Source organism: Pecten maximus, chromosome 2 (genome assembly GCF_902652985.1).
Source record: "Pecten maximus chromosome 2, xPecMax1.1, whole genome shotgun sequence".
Lineage (NCBI taxonomy): Eukaryota > Metazoa > Mollusca > Bivalvia > Pectinida > Pectinidae > Pecten > Pecten maximus.
Window position 1 is genome coordinate 48,047,843 of NC_047016.1, and position 14,094 is coordinate 48,061,936.

A 14,094-nucleotide genomic window follows, 5' to 3' on the forward strand; every position below is an offset into this window, starting at 1 on the left:
TAGGTCATCTGACCCGAACAGACTCCGTTATGTGATATCATACCAATATTATACTGGAATGAAGGACTAGAAAATTTATTGACATGAATAAACCTAGCCTTCTATATTTGAATAAAGTGGTAATCAGCAAAGTATTTGCAGAAATGACCTAGATATACTTCAAAGTTTTTTTTGTAGAGCCATGTGAACAATTCAGGCCCATTGGACCTCTTGTTGCACATTTCTGATCTCGAATCAAGAAATGTGCCTTTAATTACTTGCTTTAGTAGTATGATGTAGTCAAGGTAGTCAGATGGCCGTTAAGGCCCGTTGGGCTTTTTGTCTGTTGAATTCCAGTCGAGCTGTTAATGAGTACGTGATCGGGCAATGCTGGTTATGTGTAGTTTTTAACGCTGAATGGCAGCTCCAGCTGTAGGCTTCCCAGGGAGTTGAGAAAGACAAGAGCTGGTAGTAAAACATCAAATAACCACGGAAAATAATTTGTAAACTGCTTTGAGACGTTTGTACTGCTGTGAAAAAGTGGTATATGAAAACTTCAGATTGTAATAATTAATATTACAATTGCTTACAAAAGGATAAAACAAGAAAATCTAATGAAAAATAGTCTTGTATTGTTATGCAAATACTACAAATGAAATATAAAAAATACATTAATTTGAACCTGTACTGGCACGCATGTAAATTGTAAACGATAAATATCCATGTACTGTACATTAGCACACTTGCTTATATTTTAATATATACTATTCATCTTATCGCTATGTACATATAAATAACCCGTCGTCCATTTACACCGAAATCCAGTAACATATACGTCGACTTTCCTCGAGCTATTAGACGCCATTAAATTAATGTTTTTTTTATGCTAAACTTATCCTCAACCCAATAGAGCTACTCGTTTTAATTTTACCTTCTATTTCGAAATTTCAATTCCATATAAAAAATTTACCTTCCATTTTAAAATTGCAAGGATTACAAACAAAATCAACAAAAAAAAATTGTTTCTAAATATACAATCAATGTCACGTGCGTGGTATATGTATTATATAAGTGCTGTGGAACTTCTAATAAAAATATTCAGAAGTGCTTAAGTGTTAATCGTGATTATGAATTGATATTTTTCTCGCCGCAATTACATGTATGAAACTACATTGAAACACTCATCTGTTAACCAATCAAACCACTACGAAACAGTATCTAGTTAGAGCACAAGTAAACAAAGGCTAAAAGACTTGAGTAACAATAATAAACAAGGATGGGTAGTATTGCAACAGCAATACAAAGTCCCCTGCCTGAGCTAGGACCACCTATTTATTTCGCATTTTTATAACTACATGTTATACTGAACATGTATACCAAATTTCGTTAAAATCGGAGTAGTAATTTAGGAGGAGTTGTCCGGACAAGCCTCAACGAATGAGAAGCCGGCAGCCATTTTGAAAAAAAATGTTTTTTTTTTTAAGAAAACAAAATGTGGGATGCACAGCTACATGTTATACTGATCATGTATACCAAGTTTCGTTAGAATCGGAGTAGCAGTTTAGGAGGAGTTGTCCGGACAAGCCTCAACCAATGAGAAGCCGGCGGCCATTTTGAAAAATGTTTTTTCGAAAAAAACAAAAAAGTGGGATGCACAACTACATGTTATACTGATCATGTATACCAAGTTTCGTTAAAATCGGAGTAGTACTTTAGAAGGAGCTGTCCGGACAACTGTTGCGTGACAGACAGACAGACGGACGGAGGTAAACCTAAAGTCCCCACGTTTTTCAAACGGCAGGGGACTAATAATAGCATATAATGAAAGGAAACCGTATTAATGACTATTTCATTTTGTTATTGATAAAACAAAAAGATGCTATATTTACACATTGCAAAATTTTCTTGTATCAAGAACAGTTTTTTTTATAAATATATTTCCTGTAAATCGTCACTTAAAAAATAAACATAAATATACATGTATATCTGTACTTAGTATACAAACCAAGTTTAAACAGTAACATAACTAGACTTGACACACATACCAATATATTATATAATATACATGTAATCAATTATCAGTGTTGATGGCCGACGTTACCATGACACATGTATTTAATAAGATTGCTGGATCGATTACATGATTGTCCTAATTATAAGACGATCGAAGCGTTTTCTCTCTGTGTCGGTTAGTTTGAAAGCATGTTTTTATAAAAAAAAAAAAGTACGCTCGACGTCGCAATTAGCTATGATTGTATGCAGAGGTTAATCAGTAATTATGCATATGAACAGAAATTATGATTTTGTTTCTGACAAACTTTACAGTTCTCATTTAGGCTTTGGTGTAATGTTTTGTCGGCGAGTTCGGGGACGTCACAATGGTGGTCACCTGCCAAAATGAAACTTCAATGTAACACTTAACATTAAATAAGGATGATGAAGAGGAAATACAATATGATGATTAAAATATAAAGAATCCACACTATAGAGATACTTCGATTATAATCGGTAAACACATTTAAATGTTTATGTTGAGGTTTAAATGTTTCTCCTTTTAAATTTGAATGTTATCCTCATCAACAGTATATATTGTCAGAAAAATCTCAAGCACTTTTGGAACTCGAATCATATTTCATGAGACCATTGGAAGGATCTTCATTTATCTAAACAAAACATTTTAAAATATAAAATGAAGGAAACTTCACAATTCACAAAACTCATTGAACATGCTCATCATAAGCTGTTTCAAATAGCTGAATTGAATACGCAACTCATTTAACATAATCATCATAAACTATTTCAAATAGTTGAATCGAGAACGCAACTCATTTAACATGGTCATCATAAACTATTTCAAATAGTTGAATCGAGAACGCAACTCATTTAACATGGTCATCATAAACTGTTTCAAATAGCTGAATCGAGAACGCAACTCATTTAACATGGCCATCATAAACTGTTTTAAATAGCTGAATCGAGAACGCAACTCATTTAACATGGTCATCATAAACTATTTCAAATAGCTGAATCGAGAACGCAACTCATTTAACATGGCCATCATAAACTGTTTCAGATAGCTGAATCGAGAACGCAACTCATTTAACATGGCCATCATAAACTGTTTCAAATAGCTGAATCGAGAACGCAACTCATTTAACATGGTCATCATAAACTGTTTCAGATAGCTGAATCGAGAACGCAACTCATTTAACATGGCCATCATAAACTGTTTTAAATAGCTGAATCGAGAACGCAACTCATTTAACATGGTCATCATAAACTATTTCAAATAGCTGAATCGAGAACGCAACTCATTTAACATGGCCATCATAAACTGTTTCAGATAGCTGAATCGAGAACGCAACTCATTTAACATGGCCATCATAAACTGTTTCAAATAGCTGAATCGAGAACGCAACTCATTTAACATGGTCATCATAAACTGTTTCAGATAGCTGAATCGAGAACGCAACTCATTTAACATGGCCATCATAAACTGTTTCAAATAGCTGAATCGAGAACGCAACTCATTTAACATGGTCATCATAAACTATTTCAAATAGCTGAATCGAGAACGCAACTCATTTAACATGGCCATCATAAACTGTTTCAGATAGCTGAATCGAGAACGCAACTCATTTAACATGGCCATCATAAACTGTTTTAAATAGCTGAATCGAGAACGCAACTCATTTAACATGGCCATCATAAACTGTTTTAAATAGCTGAATCGAGAACGCAACTCATTTAACATGGCCATCATAAACTGTTTCAGATAGCTGAATTGAGTACACAATAGCGGCTGAGTCAACAGAACACACATCCTCCTCTTCAGTTGATTCTTACCCGTGTCCATCTTGTCTTAGATTTTTACCTTATACATAGCTCTGCCGGCATTGAAAAGTGGTATGTAAGAAGCAATTAAAAACATTCAACAATGTAATTAACTGTGCATTTGATGATCAATACTGATTTTGTGTATCTTCCTGGTAATTTGGCGAATATTTTCTGTCTTTGGAATCCTTTAAAGCTGCGACGAGGTCTCATACCGGCTGTTCCGCTGGAAAATACATTTGATGATCACAGATATACTTTTGTATATAATAATGTTGATATTATAAATCATGATGTCCAGATATTGTCATCATTCAAAATAGCATGTGGTATTATATATAACGAAGAAACGAACTTCACATTAAATGTCTCATCTTTTAAAATTACTTACATGTTGCATATTAACTACACCAGTTTTACTAGCTGTGGCATGTTTGTTCTAAACTTTGATATACAATACAATCCATTACAATACACAATTCCATTACAGTATAAAATACAGTACTCACCCCATGCATAGAATATGCTCTTCTATCTGCACTTGATTCCTGTTGTCTATACTTCTTAAATTTCTTTGCGAAGTTTTTACCCATCGTTCCTATGGCTGGAATCGTATCATAAATCTCCTCACTGTCAATAGTTCCAGTGTCTGGCTCCGGATCGTACGCGCCTCTTTGAAGAGTTTGACCTAAATTTTGACCACCATTTTCCTTTCTCCTAAAATCTTCTGGTACGTTTGGTAGTCTCCTGTTTCTAACCTCCTTTACGAAATGTTTTTGCAGTTGCAAACCAGCACCGAAACGTGGCCTTGGAGCCTCTTTTTCAACATCATTAAACTTCGTTGCACCCAAAACTGCCTCTAAAGACTTTTTGTCATTTCCTTCAAAAAGAGGTTCATTTGATACTGCTGTCCGCCTTAGAATGGATCGCACAAACTCACTCGATCTGATGTTACCTTTGCTGTTTCTGGCAGATGTTCTGTATGAACTACCAAGTCCTGTTCCTCGCAAACTTTTTCCAAGTGGGTTTGACGATCCTGGAATATTTCTGGTTCCTTTGGCTTGTAAGTTGTTGATCACCTCCTTCAAGACGTTCTGCGTTTGCTTTTTCTCTTCTTCTTCATCGTCGCTGTCCATGGGGTAATCCGGCATCGGCTCTGAATCCAATTTTTCGCAAAACTCCAGCACTTTCTTTGCTACTAATTTTGAGTCCCCCTTTTCAATGTCTTGGCTTAAACTCTTCTGAAAGGGGTTCGGTACATCAGTAATGGCAATCAAGTGTAGGAATGTTCCCCATCTGTGCATCAGCATACCGATGAATTGGATGAACAGAATAAGAACATAGAAAATGACAAACATCATACCAAGGGCATCAATTTCGAGGTTGTTTTCATTCAGTTCGGAGTCATCCAGATTAGTCTAAAACAGAAGAATCACCTCATTAACCAACTTGGTCAGTAATATTTACACTCATTTTCAGAATAACCTCATTAACCAAATTAGTCAGTAATATGTATACTCATTTTCAGAATAACCTCATTAACCAACTTAGTCGGTAATATGTATACTCATTTTCAGAATAACCTCATTAACCAACTTAGTAATATTTATACGCATTTTCAGAATAACCTCATTAACCAACCTATTCAGTAATATCTATACGCATTTTCAGAAAACTGCTTTAATTCTAACGATAATTAAGGTTGACTTAGGAAAACTTTTCAGAACAAAAAATAAAATTTCAATTTTCACACATACCGGTGTTGGAAAAGAAATGACTGCTGGTTTGCGGAGTTGGAACATGAAGTTGATGGCTATCCACAACAAATTGATTATTGCCATACCAGCGCACACGCTGTTCCGAAGCTCTATCAATTTAGCTGCGGTTTCTTTCTGCTTATTTTTATCAACATCCAAAGGGTAAAGGTACCTAAATGCATAAAAAGTGATTTACATTTGAATTGCGTTGATAAAGATGAGTCTTAGCTTTTTTAATTACGTTGATAAAAATGTATCTGAGCTTTTTAAATTTCTTTAACAATGCTGTATTTTAAGATCATCGCAAATATACAGATTTAAAATATCAAGTAATACGGATTAAGCGATTTTGTCTTTGAAGGAAGTGGATTTTGATAAACGAAAAAAGTCTATAAGTTATAGCTTCATGGAATTTGTGCTGCTTGTAAGTGTTTGTTTTAGGAAGTGAATGTTTAGTCTGATGAGAGATAGGAAGCATCAACTTGTGATAACCATCGTTTATATATCTTAAAGACGCAAATAAATAGCTTGAAATTTTAGGGACCACTACAAGATAATGATATCTTGCTTTTAGAATATTTCATTTGACTGAACTGATTGACATACATAGTGAAGATACACTTGATACTTAAGTCTGAAATGGCATTACTGTGTAGGATGGGAGTGACAAAATGCATAGGCTATTTATATCGGGTATGAACGCAGCTACAGAGGAAATTATCTAAGATCCAGCTGGTTCTTAACCTCATGTCAGGAATATATATTATTGATGATTTATTCACTATATCAATCTGAGACTTATGTCAATTTAAATTAAGGTTTTGCAAATGTTTATTAAAATTGGATTATACATGTGTTAGTTTAGTGCTTTCTAGAAAGTAAATAAAATATTGGTTTCAGTTTCAAAACATTAAAAACGATGTTGACGCTATCACTAAACTAACTGAAGTAAAGGAATTATATTCCTTACCTGTATTACAATGTTGCTAAAGGTTTGACATTCTTAATGGAACTATACTAATATGTATACCATGAAAGTCTTACTTTTGAATGAAACCTTTCCAAAACGCTTCCTCAGCAGAGTTCATTTGTAGGATATCTCCGCTTCCAAGAATTTTCAAATCCACCCATTCCGGACGATCTCGCTCAGTGCTTTTTGGTTTCGTTGGTTTCGCTGATTTCCCGAAGGTCACATCGTCTGGAGTGCTTTCAATAGGCGTTTCCGCCTGAAATGTAACGCCCTTTTTCTTTAGGATCGACGGCGGATCCTTGGAGACGACGATTTCCGGAACGTCTTCAGTGTCCTGAACATGCTCTGGCTGTTTGCCATTCGGGTTTTGTTGGAGCCGTAACAATGCTTCAAAGTTCCTGTTCATTGCCTTTAACATTTCTGCCGTTTCATCTTCTTTTTTCTTTGTCATCTGCATGTCATTAATCACCTTGAACATGTCCTGAAATTGCAGTTTGGGCATAAATCGCGCTAGAAAACCCTGCTTCTTTCTTTCTTCTTTCTCTTTCTTTAGCTTTTCCTCTTCTTCTAACTCCTGTTTTGTCTTCTTCTTGGGCACTTCTCTAGTTCCCCATGATACAACGTGCATGTTACAAAGGGAATAAATCACCAGAAGTAAAAATCCCATGGGAACACAAACGAAATAAAGTGCTCCAAATATAATGCAGCTAAATTCCTGTGGATGGAAGCAGGCAGATATCAGGAAAATGATGACAAGAGATGCCAGAAATATGACACTTGGATGGAAAGGGTTTTCTTTGACAGCAGTGACAATACACCCGACGAAAACGACCATCATGATGAACACGTACGCTGCGCTAAGAAACTGTGCCGCTAAGAGTTGGTATTTGGTCTTCACCCAGAAACACATGAAAAAGTACAGTATAGCGGGAATACCGGATATGAGATAGGAAGCCATTAATTCTACGTTGAAGACAGTCACCAATGCCCCAGCAATCATCATCAGTACTGTGGATGGACCAATTACTGTCGACACCATCAGACACCCTAAAATAAAGATAATAATATCTCATATTAATTTTTGAAATAAATAAATAAAAAAAAAAAAACACAAAAAAAAAACAAACAAAAAACGGACACATTTCACTACTTATCTTATTCGACTCCATTTTGACAATAATATAGAGACATAGATTTGATCATGACAGTATGTTCTAGTAAATACAGCTAGGTCGCATGTACAATGTAAATCGTACACTGCGGAAATGAATTTTGTTTCAATAATGGAAATACCTGCAGCGTACACTTGAAGTACTAATTTTATATTCCATACACTTACTCACTGACCCATGGCGTGCTTTTTATTGTATACATCGTAGTATATTTAATGTAGCGTGACAATATTGCCATTCCATTCAAATGTGAACATTTTACAATTTGGGTTGACATGAGTATAACTTTTGTAATTTACCTTGATAGAATATGTAGAGCCAGCTAATGTTGTTATTGGCAGCCACAGTGTTTTTCCCATCTTGCAGTAAGTCAAGGATGTTGGCAATGGTGGAAGGCATCCATCGTCGTCGCTGGTTGAAGAACTCGTCAAACCCTTCCGGTGCATATGTGAAGGCGTCTGAAGCAGCTGCATAGTCAACACGATAACCCTGCTGCAGCAGAAGGGTGCAAAGCCACCTGTCTTCGCCTATGAAAACAAAGAATACCGACATACTGACACAACCGTACTTGTAACTAAAATCTGATAAACTGGGGATAAAATATGAACAAAAATATAGATTTGTATGGAGGGCTTTGAAAATTGTAAAACTACCAGGGGAATAAGACAGATGATCCGGAAGGGTTAGCGTCTTCTATTTAATCGAAAACGATTGCGTCATAGGAGCATCACTGTTCTATCTGCAAAGCAGTACAGAATCAGTGAAATGATTTTTTATATTAACAATATGAATATTATAACTTGATGCGAATATATCATGGCCACAGTGTGTCCTAGCTGAATTCTTCTTGGATAGTCATCCTAACGGGAATGCAAAGCTGAAAGTGCTGATATTGCAATCTCGGACCACAGTAGTAGTTTAGCAATGAATAATGCTAAATATATTATTCAGAATATAGCAATAATTTTATGGCATTACCTTGGTCATACATGAGATGATGGGAAGCTTCACTCGGAAGGATTGTGTACTTCCGCATGACGTTGTCGTCCATGATAGCTGAACCACGGAACATACTAAAACATCCAGGGCTACACAATACACAGCCAAGCACGTGTTCTGTGGATTTCTGTAGCCAATGGGCCACGGCGTATTCAAACTTCTGATACCAAACAACAGGACCTGTAAAACAATTATTAAACAATGTTTTATCAAGATTTGACATGTTGAGTAAAAAAATCTTAAGTGAACATAATTAAGAAGACTAAACTTTCTTATTAACGATGCATAAATGATATACTAGTAATAGTAATCAGTAATGCAGGCACGTTATACCAACAATCAGAGTGTGTTATATAAATATACCAAAATGCGTTCAACTGCTGCAATTAGATTTCTTAAAATGTGAATTGAATTTTTGACAGTAACTCATTTTAAAATGCGTATGTACCTTTGCCGATTGGGTGAATACGACCGCAAGCCGCCCCGACTCTTTCATTCTTCTTCATCTTGTCCATGAGCATGTGTACTGCCCCCGGAGTGAAGTCGACATCGCCATCTAGCGCCAGGAGAAACGTGTTCTGCGCCTGTCATAACACACATGAAATGTATATTTGATAAATCAGTTTGATAATGAAAATACAATGAAATGTATTTGATAAATCAGTTTGATAATGAAAATACAATGAAATATATTTGATAAATCAGTTTGGTAATGAAAATATAATGAAATGTATTTGATAAATCAGTTTGATAATGAAAATACAATGAAATATATTTGATAAATCAGTTTGATAATGAAAATATAATGAAATATATTTGATAAATCAGTTTGATAATGAAAATATAATGAAATATATTTGATAAATCAGTTTGATAATGAAAATATAACAAAGTATGTATCATAATTTATTGTTCTCAAATGCTGTTGCCGACCATCTCACAAAGATTCAAAATGATTGCTGTGTTTTTATAGTTGGAATAAAGTAAACTATTGTCAATAATAACAAATTCAATAATAATATGTATCAAACAATGCTTTTAAAGTGCGCTTTGTCGCTTACAACTAACAAGTCATATTTGAAAGTGTAACATTTCTGTTGATGAACACTTACTCTGTAAACTACTTCCTCGTCCAAATACTGAAATATTTGACTTTTCTCCACTTTGCCGGTATTCTGTCCCTCGAAATCCCGCCAACTTGCAAGATCGTTGAACCTGTTTTCTCTCATTGCGGTCAAAACAAGCTCCTGACACTCTTTGAGGATCCGATATCCAAGAAGGTAGTACATGTACATCACCTTAACACATAATCATCAGATAGATGTACTGAAATCATCACAATGTTTGTAGATAAAGCCAAGTGTGGAGCCAATGTGATTAAAATCATCTTTTTCAAAACAGACGTAGTTATACTTATCTGTTTGCTCGTTTTAATTAGACTAAGACGATACGATCTGATAGAATTATTAGTAAAGCCAAGTCAGTCTGAAAGCTCCGATAACGAAGGATAAATGTGTATTGCGCAGTTTGATATCAAATTGTGTTGATAGTCATTTGTAAAACCCTCATAAAAGACCAATGGCTCATATAAACGCCGATGGTCATAAAGATGGATAAACATATTCATTCGGTCATGATATTTTAAGATTTTTTTTTTTTTTTTTTTTTAATAATAATAATAAATGATAATTAAAAATGAATAATAAGCATACATGTACCTGTGACCATCTTTTTCTGTGTCGGATTTTGTTTTTGTCTTTCAAATGGATGAACATCAAGTTGTTCCCAGGCATCAAGTATACCAACTGGCCGCCGTATGGAGTTGGTATTTTGAAAGGGGGTTGGATGGTCATTGCTCGTTCATGTACTGAGCTGAAGTGATAACAATGAAGTGGATTATGTACACATATATTTTTTTTTAATTTAAAAACCAATATACTATATCTATTTTTTGTAAAGGACGGCTGATACTTTAAGCTATTAAGACATCGAAATATCAAGTGAAAAAAAATGTAAACGTACATAATTTTGCGGTAATCTTATTTTAGCGTTGTTGGCGCTGTAGACATTCCGTTAAGATATAATTTCGTGAATTACATTTTCGTTATTTTGTTTTTGACCGTAAGTATTGAGACTGCTGCAATACATCATTGCGCTAGTGGGTTTTAATTTGGCTATGCACTAAAAAGTTAAGTGCAAAGTTACGGAGTACCAGTTGGACGTATCTATACAATCCTGATACTGTTGTCAAGTTGATGACGTAAGTATTCTTGATATCATATGATATGGAAGATTGATTTGCTATTTGTTAGAAATATAGGGTAATGTCATCGAAATCACCAATAATCAATTTTGTTAGATTTTGGTAATATGATGTCCTTAGATTTGTGCAAAGCCAAATGAAGATGTTTTCTATTTGTCAAAATTTAAGCACATCAAAATAAGGATGTTTACAGTATACCTCATAAATATAACAAGATTAAGTACCTTGCAGCTTCCTCCATCAATTCGACGAGGAGATTCACAAACGAGTTCGGTACTCTTACGTCATCGTCGTTTGTTTCGAATGCGTCGTCGAAGAGAATGTGTGCTGTATGCATTGAAAAGAAATAAAACTTTGATAAGCTCACTAATGAAGGAATGTCCTTTGTTGATGTTGTGTTTTTAGCTATGACCGCACACAGTAATATAAGAAAATAATCTAACAAAAGTGGACATTTATTTACAGGTGATCATATTTGCTTGTACCTCATACAAGTTAACACGTGCTTTTTAAAGCAACGCACGTCAACCGAACAAATATTATAAAAACAAAATTATCAATAACTTACAAATTAAAAGATATCAATAAGTCATGAACGTTCAAAGAGAATCCATTTGACAGGACATGAAAACGCCTGTGGGAAATTTGATAATGTAGATAAAAATTTTACCCTGATAATACGGATAATTCCTCACAGATAAAGGCTCTAATTGACTATGTTGATAGAATAATTTCATTATTGTATATTACGTGATTCTTAGTTTAAATGACGAACACAGCTTACGTTCAAACTCATAGTATTTTACTTCCGACGGCTTAATGTTGAACGTTTCTACAGCCCTCTTCCGAAGGAATTGGTCTTTGTCCATTCTGAATCAAACATAAACATATGAAAAAAAAACGACATGTATACTCTGTATCAATGGTCATTATTGTTATGATAAATATACTTCTAGCTTATTTACTCTACATAAAAGTGAGGGGGCCGCGGTGGCCGAGTGGTTGAGGTGTCCCGACACTTTAACGCTAGCCTTCCACCTCTGGGTTGCGAGTTCGAAACCTACGTGGGGCAGTTGCCAGGTACTGACCGTAGGCCGGTGGTGTTTCTCCGAGTACTCCGGCTTTCCTCCACCTCCAAACCTGGCACGTCCTTAAATGACCCTGGCTGTTAATAGGACGTTAAACAAAAACAAACCAAACTACAATGTACATAAAAGTAACATGTTAAGTCGATTTTATTCCCACAACTCCGCTGACCTGTATTTTAGTTCCGTAGAGTTAAAACATCCTTAAAGAACTAAAACACACCTACTACTGTACGTGCGAGTGTTGCTGCCAATCAGACGAAAAGTAGCTGGAGCTAGCTTGTTACCTGTTCAAAATTACCAAAAATAATCTCTACCACAATTGGTGGGTGTTTTTCAACTCACAAGGCATCAACTGGTAACTAAAGCTGTTATATAAACTTACAGTTTATTCAAAAGATGTTTAGTTTAATCACTTGATTAGTGAAAATTTCATTTCTCATTTGTTGAAAAACCTGCGAGTATATCATCTTGAAATTATGCAAGTTTGAAGAGAACTACAAATTACAGAATTTCATGAAGTTTTGTCAAGTAATTTGAAAAATGTTAAAATGTGATGAGCCTAATCACCTTTTGAACAACTGGGGCCTGATGTATAAAAGATAATAAAGTTGTTAACTACCTCCTATTATTTGTAATAAATCATAACATTTCCACAGATATCTTGAAATTTCACAAATCATATCATCAATAAAACAAACTCGGATAAAATTATTCTCGTACATGAGATAGCTTTTTTGAATTGTTGCAGAAACAGGTCATACAAACTTGCGGTTGTTGTATATTGTATTTTGTTTCAATAGCGTTAGTTATTTTTCAAACGTTACATAAGCACTACATCGTAATTTTGTAACATTTGGAAATTAACGAGTCATTGAAAATACCATATAAAACAACCACGCGTTTTGTAACCTCTATACATTTTATTAAATACAGACGTTTTGTTATTTTGTTTAACGTCTTATTAACAGCAAGGGTCATTTAAGGACGCGCTAGGTTTAGGAGATGGGGAAAACCGGATTACCCGGAGAAAAACCACCGGCCTACGGTCAGTACCAGGCAACTGCCACACGTGGATTTCGAACTCGCGACCCAGATATAGAAGGCTAGTGAAAAAGTGTCGGGGAGAAGTCAATATTGATAGTGTATATAAAACAAAAGAATTTGAAAAAATGGTAAATAATCGAAATGCATTTTTGAAAACGAGTAAATAAAAAGATGAATTTTGAAATGATAAATTGAGAACAATACTATGTAAGTCATCGACGTTTGCTGGCAATCAACACGCCAAATTAAAGATATACAATGTACTACGGTACCTGAATAACGACTTGAGAAGCTGCACCATTTCCTGACGTGTTTCATGCCACATGGTTCCGCATGCGTAAATCATGGGCGGTATAGTGTCTTCGATCTCCTCTTCATCCTTCCCGGATTTTACTCTATCCAGGTTTAACCTTTACACAGTGATGAGTGATAAAATACATATTTTACAATACCCCAAGAACTTAAATTAAGACTGTGTTAGCTCTCTATCAATTGTGAATATGCATGTATACTTATATAAGTATTGTACTGGATAATGTTTTGTAGTTTTGCACAAATTTGTCAACAACAGATTTTAAAAAACAAATCTTAATTATCTTTGACAATTATTTTACTGAATAGATACATTTTCTAGGCATTGGACAGTAGGATAAATCTATCGATATACATATATTAAAGATAGACGCTCTCACTAATGCTAATGTGGACTAATAAACAGATGTTCGTGGCAGCTTTCGACACCTGACGAAAAAAAAATAACAAAAGATTTCGTTTTACAGACCAAAACATTAAAACTATTCTATAATCATCCTTCTGCGATATAAAGTCCGACCTGTCGATGCTTAGTGGATATGACTTGTGGTTCTATTGTAATCAGATTTTGATAATGCAACTTAACCCGGGCCTACGTTGTATGGCGAGTATCAATTATTTAGATGCTTACTATTTCAGAAGGCTTTTTTCCAGTAAATAATCATACACGAATATA

The 14,094-nt window shown here is 34.9% G+C and overlaps 1 protein-coding gene across 1 annotated transcript in view; it reads right to left on the bottom strand.

Annotated features, from left to right (window-relative positions):
• Positions 1 to 1,816: 1,816 nt before the first annotated feature.
• Positions 1,817 to 14,094, bottom strand: part of LOC117322317 — a 43,109-nt gene continuing 30,831 nt past the window's right edge. The window contains exons 24-35 of the mRNA XM_033877171.1: positions 13,379 to 13,516; positions 11,759 to 11,844; positions 11,199 to 11,301; positions 10,430 to 10,583; positions 9,824 to 10,009; positions 9,160 to 9,295; positions 8,691 to 8,891; positions 8,012 to 8,239; positions 6,615 to 7,587; positions 5,571 to 5,742; positions 4,323 to 5,231; positions 1,817 to 4,039 (exon numbers count right to left, since the gene is read on the bottom strand). Of these exons, the coding sequence (XP_033733062.1) occupies positions 4,004 to 4,039; positions 4,323 to 5,231; positions 5,571 to 5,742; positions 6,615 to 7,587; positions 8,012 to 8,239; positions 8,691 to 8,891; positions 9,160 to 9,295; positions 9,824 to 10,009; positions 10,430 to 10,583; positions 11,199 to 11,301; positions 11,759 to 11,844; positions 13,379 to 13,516 (3,322 nt within the window). The 3' untranslated portion in view covers positions 1,817 to 4,003. The remainder of the gene's footprint in view (positions 4,040 to 4,322; positions 5,232 to 5,570; positions 5,743 to 6,614; positions 7,588 to 8,011; positions 8,240 to 8,690; positions 8,892 to 9,159; positions 9,296 to 9,823; positions 10,010 to 10,429; positions 10,584 to 11,198; positions 11,302 to 11,758; positions 11,845 to 13,378; positions 13,517 to 14,094) is intronic.